Below are 14,822 nucleotides of genomic sequence, written 5' to 3'. Positions count from 1 at the left end.
GACCTGGTGATAGTTGTTCATGCCAAATCTCAGGTACCCGCGGGCACAGATGTGCCAAGAGAAGCAAGAATTATGTCAGTCCTGCATCTTCCAGGGGGCAGGGGGAGCCGTGCCAGAGGCGGGGAGCCCAGCAGGGGCCAGATCACCACTTCTATTGTTTCCTAGCTGGATAACCTCTCTGAGCCTCAGTGACTTCTGTAATTTGGCTAACAAAAGTCGCTACCTCACAGAGCTGTTGGGAAGATTCCACGAATGAATGCATACATGGCACTTAGAGAGAGCCTGGCACAGAGCTCTGCGTTAACTGTGATTCTCAAATGTGTGTTAGGATCTTATGTGTCCTCTCTCACTCTGGATCTCTTTGTCCCAGGCGGAGGGAAAACAAACACACACACACACACACACCCAAAAACCAAAACCAAAACATTCCTTCCTTCCTTCCTTCATTCATTCTACAGTGACCTCCAGCTATGGGCTAAGCCCCACGCTGGATGCCAGACAAGGTCCAGGGCCCCTTCAGGACCGAGTATATCCCGGGGTTCCTCTGATCCCAGTGATCACAATCCCTCTGTTCCAGTCCATTCTTCCAGATTCACGACGATCTCTTAGGATTCATCTTTCCCTATTCCCCCATCTCTCACATATTCTAGCCACAAACAAATTCAGAACACACAGGCTACTGCGCACCTCCTTGCCTCTGCCTGAGCTGTTCCTTCTATCTGACAGGCTGTCTATATCCTGCTGTCTTCTTGGTGAACTCCTACCCACCCTACAAAACCCAACCCGGGATCACTTTCTCCTTGATGCTTTCCCTGAACACCCCGTCCCCACCCCAACAGCATCCCCTGCCCTCATTTCTATGCTGGTGCTGAGCCTTGCCCACATCTCCACAGCACTGAGGACACGTAATCATTCAGCATTCTTTGCTTGCTGTCTACCTTTCCTTCTAAACCATTAGATCCTAAAGGGGAAGGTCCAGGCTTTCTTTGCTTTATATCACCTGCAGTAGGTTCTTAATAAATGTTCAATATTTTGACTTGTCATCCCAAAGCCCAGCATCAGGAAACACACTGGCCCTGGGGTCCTTTGTCAGGGATCCCAAAGGATATAAAAGCCATGTGATCTTGGGCACATCAGCTGCCCTCTCTGGGCCTTGGATTCTTCATCAGTCAAGTGGACCCCTACTCCAGTCCCTGAGGTTTAGTGATCCAAAGCCGGGAGGACACTGAGCCCCTGCCTCTGCATGGCCTCTGCATGGCCTTGTCCCAGGCACAGTAGCTTTGGGCCAATGATGGGAAGCTAAGCTACTGCAGGCCGGAAGCCCAGTTCCATGCACAACCCATTGTGGCCCTGGAGCAGGTACTCTCTGCCTGGAACACATCATTACCAAGGAGCCCCTGAGATCAGTGGCCCAATGGCCCAATATACAGCTGAGCAAACTGAGACAAGAGAGGTGAGGTGCTTGCCCCAGATCACACCACTGGATAAAGCTCAAAGCCAAGCCTGGAAGCCACTCCAGTGTGCTGCTTGCCATCCTACACTGCTTCTTGGCAAGCCAGGTTGGCCGGACCCCTCCACAGCTGCCTGGTCCTCCAGGGCTGCTGCAGGCACCTCTGTCACGGCTGCCCTTCACCGGTCGCCACCTCTACTCCAGCGCCAAACAAACAGCCCAGGAAGAAGGGTCCTTTTGTGACACACCCAGGAGTTTTGAAGGAGAGAAGGCAGCTTTCCCCTCCCCACTTTGGTTGGTTGGTCAAAACTAACAAAAACACATGAAAGAGGGATCCCTGGGTGGCTCAGTGGTTTAGCACCTGCCTTCGGCCCAGGGCATGATCTTGGAGTCCCTGGATCGAGTCCCACATCAGGCTCCCTGCGTGGAGCCTGCTTCTTCTCCCTCTGCCTGTGTCTCTGCCTCTCTCTCCCTTTCTCTGTGTATCTCATGAATAAATAAATAAAATCTTAAAAAAAAAACAAAAACACATGAAAGAGGCTTGATGCAAGTCCCAAATGCTGCCCACGGTGAACTCAGAGGTGAATGTCCTTCTCCCCCACCCTGCCCTGGGAGAAGGCAAGGAGTCCGGGGCCACTTCTGAATTGGAGATGGCAAGGTGGTCCTGACCCGGGAGTCCAGCGTCAGTCCTGGCCCACCACCTCCAGGTCGGAGCCTGACCTGCGGGGTAGGCAGGGCAAGTGTGGACCACTTGATCCAAAAGCCAGCTCTGAATCTGTCCCCACTTGAACCAATGTAGGTTCAAGTCTAACTCTGTCAGGGTACCATCTGCCTCGAACTCCAGGTAAGACTTCTTTCCTGCTTCCCAAAGCCAAATGAAACCCTCTTTGCAGCTAAAACTCCCCCACCCTCCACGATCCCTCCTAAACCACTCACTTGGCACACAGCACCCCTAGACCTATGGGCAATGAGCACTGTCATGGGACAGCAATGTCACCCAGGCTCTAACTGTCACACAGGCTTTGCTTCCTAACCTCTCTAAATTCTTTGCTTTTTCAGCATGAAGCTGTTTTCACACCTCCAGACCTTGGCACCTCCTATTTCTTCTACCTGGAACACGTCTACTCCCCTCAAACCTTGTCTCTTTTGTAGACTCCTAGTTATCCCATAAAACTCAACTTGGGTATCACCTCTTCCAGGAAGACTTCCAGGACTGCCTCCCTACCACACCAAGGGTCAATCACTAATCTCTTCTTCCCCTAGACTGCCTCTTCTACCACTTATTATTACCATGTCTTCACCTATCTGAGTACCGTGAGAATGGAGATAATGTCATTTTTTATCTGTGCTTCCAGCTATAAGCACAGCAGCTGCCACGCTGTCACGGCCACATCTACCATAAGCCGTCATGCCAAGCCTTGGCTGATTCACAGGCATCATCTCATAGCGGTTAAGTGCCTGCCACCAAAGTCCCACAACTAGGGAAGGAAGGGCACAGCTGGGACTTGAACCCAGGGCCCCAGGGGTGCACAGCCCATGCTCTTCAGCCGATTAGGCTACAGAGGCTCAGCACAGACAGCCTGACCTGAATGGGGCACCTTGGCGAACAAGCAGCTCTAGAGTCTATTAGATGGGAGTATCCAAGGAGAGCACCTTGGGCCCGAGAAGGAGGAAGGCGCAGGAACCAGCACTGTGCCAACGTGCTCCTCCCCCAGCTTTCGTCGACGCTGACAAGGGGCATCGACCGCACTGACCCCAAAGGGTACCTCTCCGGAGACCACGGAGATGAAAGGAGGCAGGTGTTTGAGCAGTGCAGCCCCACCGGGGCTGTGACCATACTTGCTTATGCCTGCAGTGCGGCCCTCAGCCACTCTTCTAACCTCTCTGAGCCTCTGCTCCCAAACTCCGTCAATCTACAGAATGCAGGAATCCTAGAGAATGAGCGGTGTGCCCTCGAGAAGCTTACGTTCTGATTGGTGGAGGAAAGGCACCCACATGCAGCTGAGCTCCCAACCCACACATGATCCCACGTAGCCCCCTCCTTCGCTGGGCCTCCCCCTCTTTAAAATGAGGGGGCTCGCTCTCACTGACGCAGCATGCTCTGACGACCGAGATACCAGTACTCACATCCAAGGTCAGCGAAGGGACAGCTCAGTCCCTGTGCCTGGCAGCTTACACCGCATCTAGTGTACAGTAGGTGCTCAATAAAGCATTCGAAGAGTTACCCAATAGGCACTGCAATAGGATACCAGAGGGGAGTCACTGGTCCCTGAAGAACTGGCCTAGTGCTGCACCCCGGGCCCCATGGCATTGGAGTGAAGAAGGCCTGGCTTCTACAGCAACACAGCACTTCAGGCTCTCCTTAAATGGCCCAACGCCCACTCAGCACCAAACACAGAGCCTGATCTGGCTTCTCCTCCTCACCCAGGGCATAATGCTCCTGGTGCGGTACTCATTCTGTTCTTCTAGCCTAGAGCAGTCAAGAGCCAAGAGAACCCTGCCCTCCTCCCTCAACCCTCCTCACAATGGCCATGCCTGTGTGGCCCTTTATCCTGCAATTATGGCATAGTCCACCTTCAAATTGCCCAGACGGGTTGTCAATCAGCCATTCACACCTTAGTATGAATTTAACTAGCTAACCTTGTTGTCCTCCCCAAACTAAACTGAAATCAAGGGAATGAGAGAAAGGTAGAGGTTATGCCTGGGGTGGCGTGTGGGTGGGGTGGATAGCCTGAGGGGACTTTAGATAGGCAGAGGCAGCACCCAGGCCCTGAGTTAGGCAAGGAATCCAGGGTGTCAAGCATCTGAAGTCACCCCAAAAGGGATTTCTAGGCCTTCAAGACTCTGGGCGTCAGAGTCTTTAGATCTAGCAGAAACTCTGTGTCTACCCGTCACTGAGCAATCCTAGTGGAGTCACTTGTCCCCTGTGAGCTTTGGTCATCTGTTTAGCAGGAAACATGCACCTAGGAGCTGATAAACAGATCAGATGAGAGTGTCCTGTTAACCACTCAGCAGAGAGCCACAACTAGAAAGTCTCTCCTGCCATCCCCCCAACCCTGCCACCCACGTGTCCTTCCTTGCCCTGGCTATTGACTGTGCCTCACAATGCCCACCACCCCCTAAAAGTGGCCCAACAACAGCCAAGAAAGTGAAGCAGCAACCCTGGAGCTGGATAAAAACAGACAGCTCCACGCTGGGCACTGGACTGCCGTGGTGTAAGGCAGACAAGACGGGTCTCTGTCCTGGGGCTGCAGACGTCCTGCTCAGGTGAGGGGCCAGCCTCTCAGCAGCCGCAGCAGCCTGCCAGGACTCAGGGAGACAGAGGGGCTGGGGCAGCTGGCCGCTGTGGCCTCTGGGTAGTCTGCAGGGTTTGTCCAGTGGTGACAAGGAGCACAGAGCTCTAGGCCTCTCGCTACCCCTGCAACCCCGATCCCCGGTTCTAAAACAGGGCCAGGCTGTCCCCGGGATCTTTTTGATCACACTCCCTTGTGCCCCCCTCCCCCATCCCTGGCAGGGTATGTCTCAGCAAAGGGGATGGGAACCCTAGCTGTGGAATGCCAGGCAGGACCCTCAGGGCAGGAGGGCTGGGCAGTCACACCGCTCAAGCTCCTGGCCTGGAGCCTGCCACTTACAATTCAGGAATTTGGGCAGCTGGCCCAGCAGTGAGCCTCAGTTTCCCCACCTATAAAACACAGGAGTCATAGCTGTCTCACTGCGTTGCAATAAGGAGTCAATGAAATGGAGGATGACTAGCTCTTAGCAAAGTGCTAAGTAATGAGTGTCAATAAATGTCAACTGTTGTCAGCAGCAGCATTATTATCTGTCCTTGAACATCAAACAGGCTGGCCTGGCCCAACACATTCTGTCCGTCAGCTTTCTAACCTCACCTCCTGCACTGCCCTTGGGCAAGCCCTGCATTCCATCCTAGCCTGGATGACTCCTGCCTTCATCCGGAGACCTGTCACCCCACTGGGACTTCTCCTCACCCTGCAGGGCCTCCCTCCCTGGGCCTGTCCTCCAGGGTGATGGCATCATAACCCCTATGAGCTCCCAGGAGGCAAGGGCAGTGTCAACCCATGGGCCCTCAGATTCCCACAGCACGAAGCTGGAAAAGCTGAACAGCGCGAGCCCCCAGAATGGGAGGAGATGCATGATATCCCTGGCAGGTACCTGGGTGACCACGTGAGGAATGCTCCACTCACCTCCTGAGACAAATAACCTCGAACTCAGACCAACACCCAGCAACCCCATTTGATCCCCCCATCCCCACACCACAAACCCCAAACTTCCTTCCCAGTTCCCTTAGCCCCTCAGAATTTGAAGCCACCAGGCAGCACATTTTCTCATGTGGACCATGCAGCTCTCGTCCACAGTAAGGAGCAGCAGGGGTCTGCTCTCGGGCCAGTATCACAGTGCTCAGGGATGACTGGGTGGTCATCCCAGACATAGGGGCCCTGGAGATGCCCCTCCAGAGGGTGCTCTCTCCTGGTTCTTGCAGGTGCTCTGGGGTCTGCTGCTTCCTGCCTGAGCCACACATCAGGCCAAGCTCTGGGAAGACAGAGATCAAAAGAGACTGTATCTGTGAACACACCCCAATACCTGGAGCTCTAAAGCACCTCGGCAAATGGGAGTTTCCACCATTACTGGGGTGGGAGGGGGGCAGGGGATGTCAAAAAATCACCCATCCATCCAGGCTACCCATGCCAATGCAATCCACCTAAATTGAATACATTCTGAGGGTTGGCAGGGGCACAGAATCAAGCATTCAGAAACACTGCTAAATCTCTTGCTTCAAAATTACATGTGGCTTCCTTCCACACAAGTACAGAAGAAAAAGAATGGATTCAGATGTTGACTTCTTATGCTCATCTGGTAAGGTCTTTCAAGGAAAGGCATTATAACCAAGTAGAAGCCAAAAGGCACAGAGAAGAGAACCCTCATCTGAGGAGCCCCCAGAGACCAGAAGGCAAGGGGAACCCAGAAGACCAGGACGCCGTACCAGCTGTGCCACGAGCCCTACTGTGTGACCCTGGGCAAGTCACCTTCTCCTCCAGCTTCTCGTTTTCCTAGAATCTTCGATCTCCTACGGTTGTGGGGGAATACAGAATGAACGGGGAAGGGGTCAGACAGGGGAAGTGGCCAGGCAGCCGCACGCAGCCAGCATCGCGTCCCCCTTATGGTCACAGGGAGGGGATGACAAGAATGACTGAACTTCATACAGAGGACAGAGGAATTGGAGGTACATTCAGCCCTTGTAGGATACGTTGTACGAACAGCAGCCAGGAGCACAGTGGCATCGTGGCGCACAGCTCTGCTGCTATGTGACCTGGGTCACACTTTACTGCTATTGTAAGATGACGCAGGTACAGGGGCCTGAGCAGAGGATGTGGCCCACAGGAAACACTCCATAAACAGCTATGTCATTGCTGTTGCTGTTATGCCACGAGCACGGGGGAAGGACAGCTCAGATGCACACAAACAGAGGCCTTCATGCCGAGAGCCAGCCATGCCCACTTGGGGAAGCAGCTGCGGCCCGAATGGCTGTCACGCCATGCAGCCCAGACCCAGGCCACGAGCCCCAGCTATCTTCATAGCACACCCATCCACCACACTCCCAAAGGGTCCCAGAGACCTGGGCACCAGAGTCCCTCCTGGCCCCCTGACGCCCCCAAGTCACCACCAACCTCTCATTTCTTAAGGAAAGCTTGGTTTAGGTTTTCTCAGGAATGTGAGGATCCCTATGGCCAACTCTTCATTGCAGCGGGTTGGGGGACTCCAAACTGGGGTTCTCACTGCTTCCTAGCCCAGTATCCACTGCTCAGGGAGCAGCATGGAGACCACCAGCCTTTGGAGAACTCCTCACTTGCCAGATCCTCCCCCAAGCTCATTCGACCCGCTCCATTTCCCCTCTTCTGACCCTCTCCGTCCAGCCTTTCCCAGAGAGGAGACAGGAGGAGAAACCCACATCATAAATGTATACAAACATGCATGTTGTGGCATCTCAGCAGCTGGGAGAAGAGGCTCCCCATGCTAAAATGAGGGATGGAGAGTTGTGCTGGGCTTTCCCCTGTTCCACGAGAGCCAAGGGGAGACAACGGGTGAACATATGGGGAAACAGGCACTTTCAAAGTGACCATCTTTAGATCTCATTTGTACAGATGGTCCTTAACCCCAACGAAGCCGGCGACAAAGACTATGAGTCTTCCCTTTCAAGAGGTGGGAGGAAAGGGGGAAAGAAGAGGAGGGAGGAATCCAAAACGGCCTCCATCAAGCCCCCCACCCCACCCCCGTCCCCTCTGTGAAGTTCAACACACAGCAGCGTGCAAGGACAGAAATGCCAACCTGAGAATTCACCCGGGGCGGTGATGAGGGAGTTGGTGGCCTCCGTTTCAGTGTAAGACAATGTGGAATCAGAGAGATCTATGGAGGAAAGAGAAAGACAACTTAGTTGGCTGTGGGGCGCGCTCCTCTCTTTTCTTCCTTCTTGTGCATCTGCGTGTGTCTATGTGTGTGCGTGCACATGGGCACGGACGTGTGCACATGTGTCCACACGCGGGTGCTTGCAAAGGGTAACATGTCCCTCCCCGCTTTCTGATGCCACTCCATAACCTCGTCCCATGAGGAGACCAGGCCAGCCAGCCCTGGAACTTCTCTGGAAAATGCTGACTCCTGCAGCCTTGGCACCTGAAAAAGTCTCAACTACCCTGACCACAGAAATAACCCAAGTTCAGGGGACTGAGCAAGTAGCAACTTGGAGCCTCCACGGGTAAGGATAAATTAAGCCCCTAAACAATTCATAGTTGCTGTGCTTAATTACAACCATTAAAATTCTTAAAGTTGTTCCTTCTTGCTTGCTTGCTTCCTTCCTTCCTTCTTTCCATCCTTCCTTCCTTCCTCCTGCTGGAGCTGGGGAAGCTCTGTTTTAACAAGTTAGCAGCCATCCTCCTCTATCCTGCTTACACCCCTCTAATTAAGGGCTCAAGCATTTGCTCCCAGATTAACTTTTTTTCCCTCTTCCCTCCTCCACTCCATAATATCCAAACCTACTCATAGAGCAACTTTCAAATGCCTGGACTGTTTTTTTTTGTTTTTTTTGTTTTTTTTTTTTAGGTGTTCTTTATTTTTTAATTTTTTTATAAGTCATTTTAAGTACTTCAAATGGCATGATAATGCACAGGGGAATTTGTTTTCCCCTGTCTGCAGGGCACCGAGATGGGGAAAGGAAACACTCTTGCACGTTTTCTCTGAGCTGCTACTCAGATAAGCCAATGCCTTTCTGGGCAGGTAGACTTGCAAAATTTTTCCTCAGCTACCAGCCACGGGCTGTCATCCGTATGAAAGAGTCATAAGGCATGTCCTGTGAGGCTGACAGCTTGTCACCTTCTTACCCAGCTCAGCCCAGGTCTGGCTCAGCTGGTCCCACCTGGCTCAGGAGAGCCACTCCAAGCTGGGGATTCCTAGGACAGAAACCGTTAGCCAAGGCCCTGGCAAGCTAGAATTCCGTTCAATCCTGCAGGATTTTTTTTCCCCCTTCTACCACAAGGTTTGGGGAACGGGAAGATGAAACATTAACCAATTTGGGGTTTTGTTATGTTTTGTTTTGTTTTTTGTTTCCCACTTGCCAGATGCTGACTGGGTGTTCTCGGTTTTATTTTGTTTTTCGGTCTCATGTGATCACAGAGGCTTAGAAGTGAACTGACTTTTTGTTTATGAAAAAGCAACAATGCAAGGAAAAGAAAATAATACAGAAAATAGCTCGGACTATTTATCAGGGCACAAAAAAGTTATCTGCTGGTAAAACGTGTTAGGAGGGAAATAAGGACAGATAGAAAAATCTCCTTAAAATAAAAATAATACCCACCATGCCCAAGTGGGAACTTAAGTTTTGCTTTTCATATCTAATGTTCCCAGAGTGTTCAGTGTCCTGAGTCTTGCTGCCACTTTTTTGTTTGAAGTAGCAACATCGCACGCTGAACCTTATTTCTAAGGGAACCGCTAGAGAGCCGACATGGACAGCTTGGGAGGGTCCCGGGAGTGGGAACGGCTTCCACCTTTCAGGTGTACATTCTTCCAAACTCTCCCATTTACTGCTTCTAGTGAAGCCCTGACCTCAGAAGCACCGCAGTGGCTGGTGGAGAAAAACACTCCCAACCTTGATCACTGCTCCACCCCAAGGAGGGACACTGTCTGGAAGCTGGAGGTCCAGGTTTGAGTCCCATGTCTGTCATCAGTCATAAAAACCAGGACTCACCAACCTTTTCTGCAAAGGGCCCCACAGTAAATAAAATTTTCAGCCTGGCGAGCCACACAATCTCTGTTACAGCTACTCAACTGTGTCACTATCATATAGAAGCAGCCAGAAACAATATGGAAATGGGTGAACACAGCTATGTTCCAGCATGCTAAACTTGGAATGTCATATAATCTTCACACGAATCAGGAAATAGTATTCTCTTGATTCTTTTTTTTTTAAACCATCTAAAAAAGTACAAACCATCCTTAGCTCACGAGCCATTCAAAAACAGATGGTGGGCTGGAGTGTGCAGACTCCTGAGCTGTATGACCACCGGCAAGTTGTCACTTCCTCTTTCTAGGCCTCAGTTGTCCCATTTGTAAAAAAAAAAAAACCAGGATATCTGTTGATTTCCAAATGGTCGCTCTGCAGGGCCAGGCGGCGTCCTGATTTTTGCTGCTTTATCACAGGCTGACCTATTCCTTGGGGCACTGATCCTTGACATTTAAACCGAGGGGTTACATTTACTAAGAACATTTGGGGATCGCCCCGCCAATGGAACTAGGGATTTTCTAAGCAACTACTGCAATTATATTGACTTGGGAGATGCTGAAACAGGCCCAGGAGGGAGGGATGCGGGATGGCCTAGCTGAATAGGGGGGCTGCTCGTGGGTTCCTGCCTCAACGCTGCCGCTCGTTAGCTGGGGAGCCCCCCTCCATCCCTCAGCCAGATTCCTCCTCTCTGAAGTGCCAGGGTCCCACCAGATGACCTCTCTGGTTCCCTGGAGAACTAAATAAAGCTCCTCCAACCAGGGGATGACCAGCCATGGGGAGAAACAATGAGGGGATCGCCATCATTAGACCACTGACTCACAGGCCGTCATGCTACAGCCTCTGTCCTCCTAGACGGAAGAGGTCAAACTCCCGAAGGGCCCCGGTGGGCACTTCTGACTCCCCAGAGGGGGCCTGGATGCCTGAGAGTCTGTGACACTTGGAAGTGACCTCCCAGATGATGCTGACACAGGCTACTGGGAAGAGGCCTTTACCCAAAACAAAACAAAACAAAACCCACTTCTTGTGGTCACTTGGTGGAATGTATTAGCATCACTGCCGTGCTATCTGACTTTGAAGAGTCTGAATCCCACGGGAACTGCCTGGGTCACGAAGTGGCTCTCCTGGTACTAGTAAAGCCAAACTGACTCGCCCCACCCCTGGGATCCTCCACTGGAGGCTACAGCAGGGCCAGAAAACAAGCCATCGCTACTTGTAAAACCGCATGCTTTGTCTACTCCAGGATAGGAGCTGCTCATCGAGCCCCAACGTTTTCCAGAAAACACATTCCGCCTCCGAACCAGGCCTGCCTAAAGCGACATCACTGCCTCCACTGAGCTCACCTGGGGACGGACCATGCCAGGGGCTCTCTGCACCAATACACAGGCTTCCTACACAGTCCCCACTGTTGCTTCCTCCCAGGTGAACATCTTGGCTTAAAATGGGGGGGGGGGGGGGGGAGACACACCACTCCTCTCAACAGTGACACCATGCTCCACCTATAATGTCACAGCGCTAATGACCACAAGCTAAAGGAGAACCGACTGAGGGTTGGGGGAAGGAGAGAATAAAAGGGAGAAACACCAACCCATCTCCAATGAGGTGCTTAAGCCAAAACTCATTCATCTCCCGCAGGCCCATGTTTAAAGGTCACAGAGAGGTTAATGATGAGCGGAGGAATTTCAAGATGTAAATAGCCCGCTGCAGAGCCTGGGTCTGCTTTGGCCCGAACTGTAGGTGTGTTTGGAAAACTTCGCCCCATCTCAAAGGCAGCCAGGCCTGCTGCTCGCCCCCACCTCCCCGCCAGCCCCTCAGCAGTGAGGCTGGGACCCTGGACTGAGAAGAGGACACACTTACCCAGTGGCTTGTACTCGTCGCGAGGAGACAGCCGAGAATAGGGGGGTGGTGGTGATTCTGGAAGACAGGAGACACAACATGTCACGGCTGGGGCAGGGGAACTTCATACCTGGGGGTTCAGCCAGCTTTTGATTATTGGTGTCCTCAACTAATAAACCCAGCCCCCAGGAAACTCTTGTCTCCCACCGCCTCTGCTGCCCAGCAGGAAGGGCCTGCAGGCTTGAGGTTCAGACCCAGACTTAATCCCTCCTCTGCCACCTTTGGCTGTGTGACCTCAGGCAAGTTACTTCACTTCTCTGAGCCGGTCTCCCTTCTCAGCTCTAAAATAGGGATGATAATCATAAAGACCTCACAGGTTTGCCAGGAGGGCAGATGGAGACGATACACGGAAGATGGCTCTTGGTACTCTAGAAAAGTACTTGCACAAACAGTTAACTGTTGTTATTGTAACAAATGCAACGTCGGTGCAGGGCAAGTCCGAGCTAGGGCTGCCTGACAAAACGCAGGATGCTCGGTTAAATCTGAAGTTTGGATATACGTGGCGTAATTTTCAGTGTACGTATGTCCCTTGCACTATTTGGGACATACTTATACTAAAAAATTATGGGCTGCTCACCAGCAATGCAGCTTCAACTAGGCATTCTGTCCTTTTATTTGCTAAATTTGGCAGCTCTAATCAGAACTGAGTGTGAGAGATGCAGGAGCTCCTTTCCAAATCAGCTGCATTACAAGTGACATTCTTCGGGCAGGGAGGAGGGCGAGACTGGCGAGAACCCAGGAAGTCAACCCAGCTTCCCTCCCAGACGGGAGACCTTAGGCCAGTCACTTCCAGCCAGCTCTCAGCCTCAGTCTTCCCCCTTCTAAAGAGACAGGGTGGACCACAAGCTCTCCATGGCCTCCCCCAGCTCAGACCCTCTGTGATTCTTCGTTGTCTACGGTGTTTTTCTTTTAGTTTCCTTTCATTTGCCTAAAATACTCCTTCTTAAAAACATATATTTTGTCTTCAGAAGAATTCCTTAGCCTCTTGCTTTAGGGGAAGTAACAATTTGCTAAACTAAGTAACAATTTGCATGAATGAAATGACCCTTCATTTTCCCTAAATGAAACTAAACACCATCAAATCGCAAACTAAAACAAACTCTCAGTGGTAGTAAAGCGGTAATAACTATTATTAGGCAGGTATCAGTAATGACACAAGGGGTAATAAGTGTTTTTCGCAATTATAATAAGGCACAATTAGTTGTAGGCACATTTGTTTTGCTCCATACACCCAATGCAGCTTCACTTCTTCCCCACCCAGCTTTTCCAGCCTGAAATTATTTCAACAAAGTCAAGGCTCTGAGGTCGAGAAACAGGGAATCTTTTGTGGACAGGAGTTTGGGAGAAGGAAAAGTGAATCATGGAATAGCCACTGGGAGAGAAGCAAACATTTGCTGAATGCCTACCCTGTGTCTTTCTCCATGCTGGACATTTTCAACTTCAAGTATTGTAAGTGATTTTATTCTTTTGGATCTTAGGAACAGCGTGGTTAATCAGGCTTATGGGCACCTATTCTTATTTCATCCTTTCTCGAAAGTAAGTAAGATGGTCATTATTCCCATTTTACAGATGAGAAAACTGACCTGCCTGGTGTCCCCACCCAACCCCCATCCAATCATTCATGGTGGAACTGGAATTTAGGCCCTGGCCTGACTCTGGCTCTACATCCCAAAGACACAGGCAACAAGAGGCACCCCGAATCACATCCCTTCGGCCCAGCTGGACCCAGTACATCACGTATACCAAAAGTGCTCAGTAAACATCTGCGGACAAAGACAACGGTAACCAAGATAATGGAAAGTTGGGGGCCTCTGTAGACAAAGGTGTGGAAGGCAAGGCCCTAGTGGCTGAAAGGGGTGACCCAAAGGGGACCCCACAACAAGTAGGAGCCACTTTGCCCACCGGTCCTCAGGCCTTGGAGGGGCTAGAGACCAGACTTGAGTGAGGACCAGCCTCTAAGGACAAGAGGCAAGATGCAAGCAGGGCTAGAGCCCCACAGGGGAAAGAGAATTGAGGCCGTGCAGTGAACACAGAGGTCGGGCCAGTGGAGGGGACTCCCTCAGGGACACACAGCAAACTGGTGGCAGAGCCAGGAGCTACAGCCAGAAGCCAGGTCTCCTGATCCCCGGCCTCGTGCCCTTTCCACTCTCCCACTCACTTATCAGAAGGCCTGTAATTCCTGTGTTAGGGCTCCTTTTGAAAAATCTGATTGGCTGCGGCTCAGGCCACACGCGGTGGGGAGCTCTGGACAACTGCCCGCCCAGATCTGTCCCCCAAAAGTGAAATTTGGCAGCCGTGGGCAGAGGCAGCTGGAGCCAGGCCACTGTCATTTCTCCCAGGGGCTGTTTATCTGGGACCCAAAACATGGAGGCGGGAGGGCAGAAGGGCTATTGAACTCCCTCTTGAAGGAGCCACCCGAGTCTCCCACCACCCCTGGCCACTCCTGGGCAGGGTGTGTCCTCATGCGAATGAGGCAGAAAGCAAACCTATGTACTGAAACGTCCATCACGCCAGCTGGTGAGGAACTGCAGAGTTTTTAGGAGGGACCTGACCGGGCCCCCACTTGCTGCAGCAGGATGGTTCGCACAGAACTGGGGAGTAACTTCAGAGGCTGGAAGCCGAATACTAAATTCCATCCTGGGCAAGTTAAAAAGTATGAAGGCCTACAAACCCCCACCCCCAGACCCAGGGATTGATAACGTCACACGGTCACCTGGCTCAGGGATTGATAACGTCACACGGTCACCTGGCTCAGCAGCTCTTTTGAACTGGCAGGGTACCTGAGGTCCGCCCAGGTAAAGGACCCATCCACGGCCACATGGAGAGGCAGAGGATGTCGTCTCACTTCTGCTAAACAAAGGGGGAGGCCATTTGGGGACCAGCAGTGAGTTACCTTTTTTCAAACAACTCGGTTCTCATTCACATACCCTAAGGCTCACAGTTTTAGAGTGTACAATTCAGTGGTTTTTAGTATATATATTCAGCGTTGTGAGACCAACACCATCATGTAATTACTGGGCATTTCCCTCACCCCAAAGAAGCCCTGACCCAGTAGCAGAGGGTCCCTATTCCTTCAAACCCCAAACCCTAGGCGACCACAAATCTACCCTCAGTCTCTATAGGTTTATCTACTCTGGACAGTCCACACAAATAGGTTCACATAATAGCATGTGGCCCTTTGTGTCTGGCTTC

The 14,822-nt window shown here is 51.7% G+C and overlaps 1 protein-coding gene across 1 annotated transcript in view; it reads right to left on the bottom strand.

Annotated features, from left to right (window-relative positions):
* Positions 1-14,822, bottom strand: part of SMAD6 (SMAD family member 6) — a 76,366-nt gene that overhangs the window by 55,009 nt on the left and 6,535 nt on the right. The window contains exons 2-3 of the mRNA XM_038580787.1: positions 11,592-11,648; positions 7,793-7,870 (exon numbers count right to left, since the gene is read on the bottom strand). Of these exons, the coding sequence (XP_038436715.1) occupies positions 7,793-7,870; positions 11,592-11,648 (135 nt within the window). The remainder of the gene's footprint in view (positions 1-7,792; positions 7,871-11,591; positions 11,649-14,822) is intronic.

The sequence above is a fragment of the Canis lupus genome, chromosome 30, assembly GCF_011100685.1.
Source record: "Canis lupus familiaris isolate Mischka breed German Shepherd chromosome 30, alternate assembly UU_Cfam_GSD_1.0, whole genome shotgun sequence".
NCBI classification, from domain to species: domain Eukaryota; kingdom Metazoa; phylum Chordata; class Mammalia; order Carnivora; family Canidae; genus Canis; species Canis lupus.
This window is presented reverse-complemented; position numbering and strand designations above follow the sequence as displayed.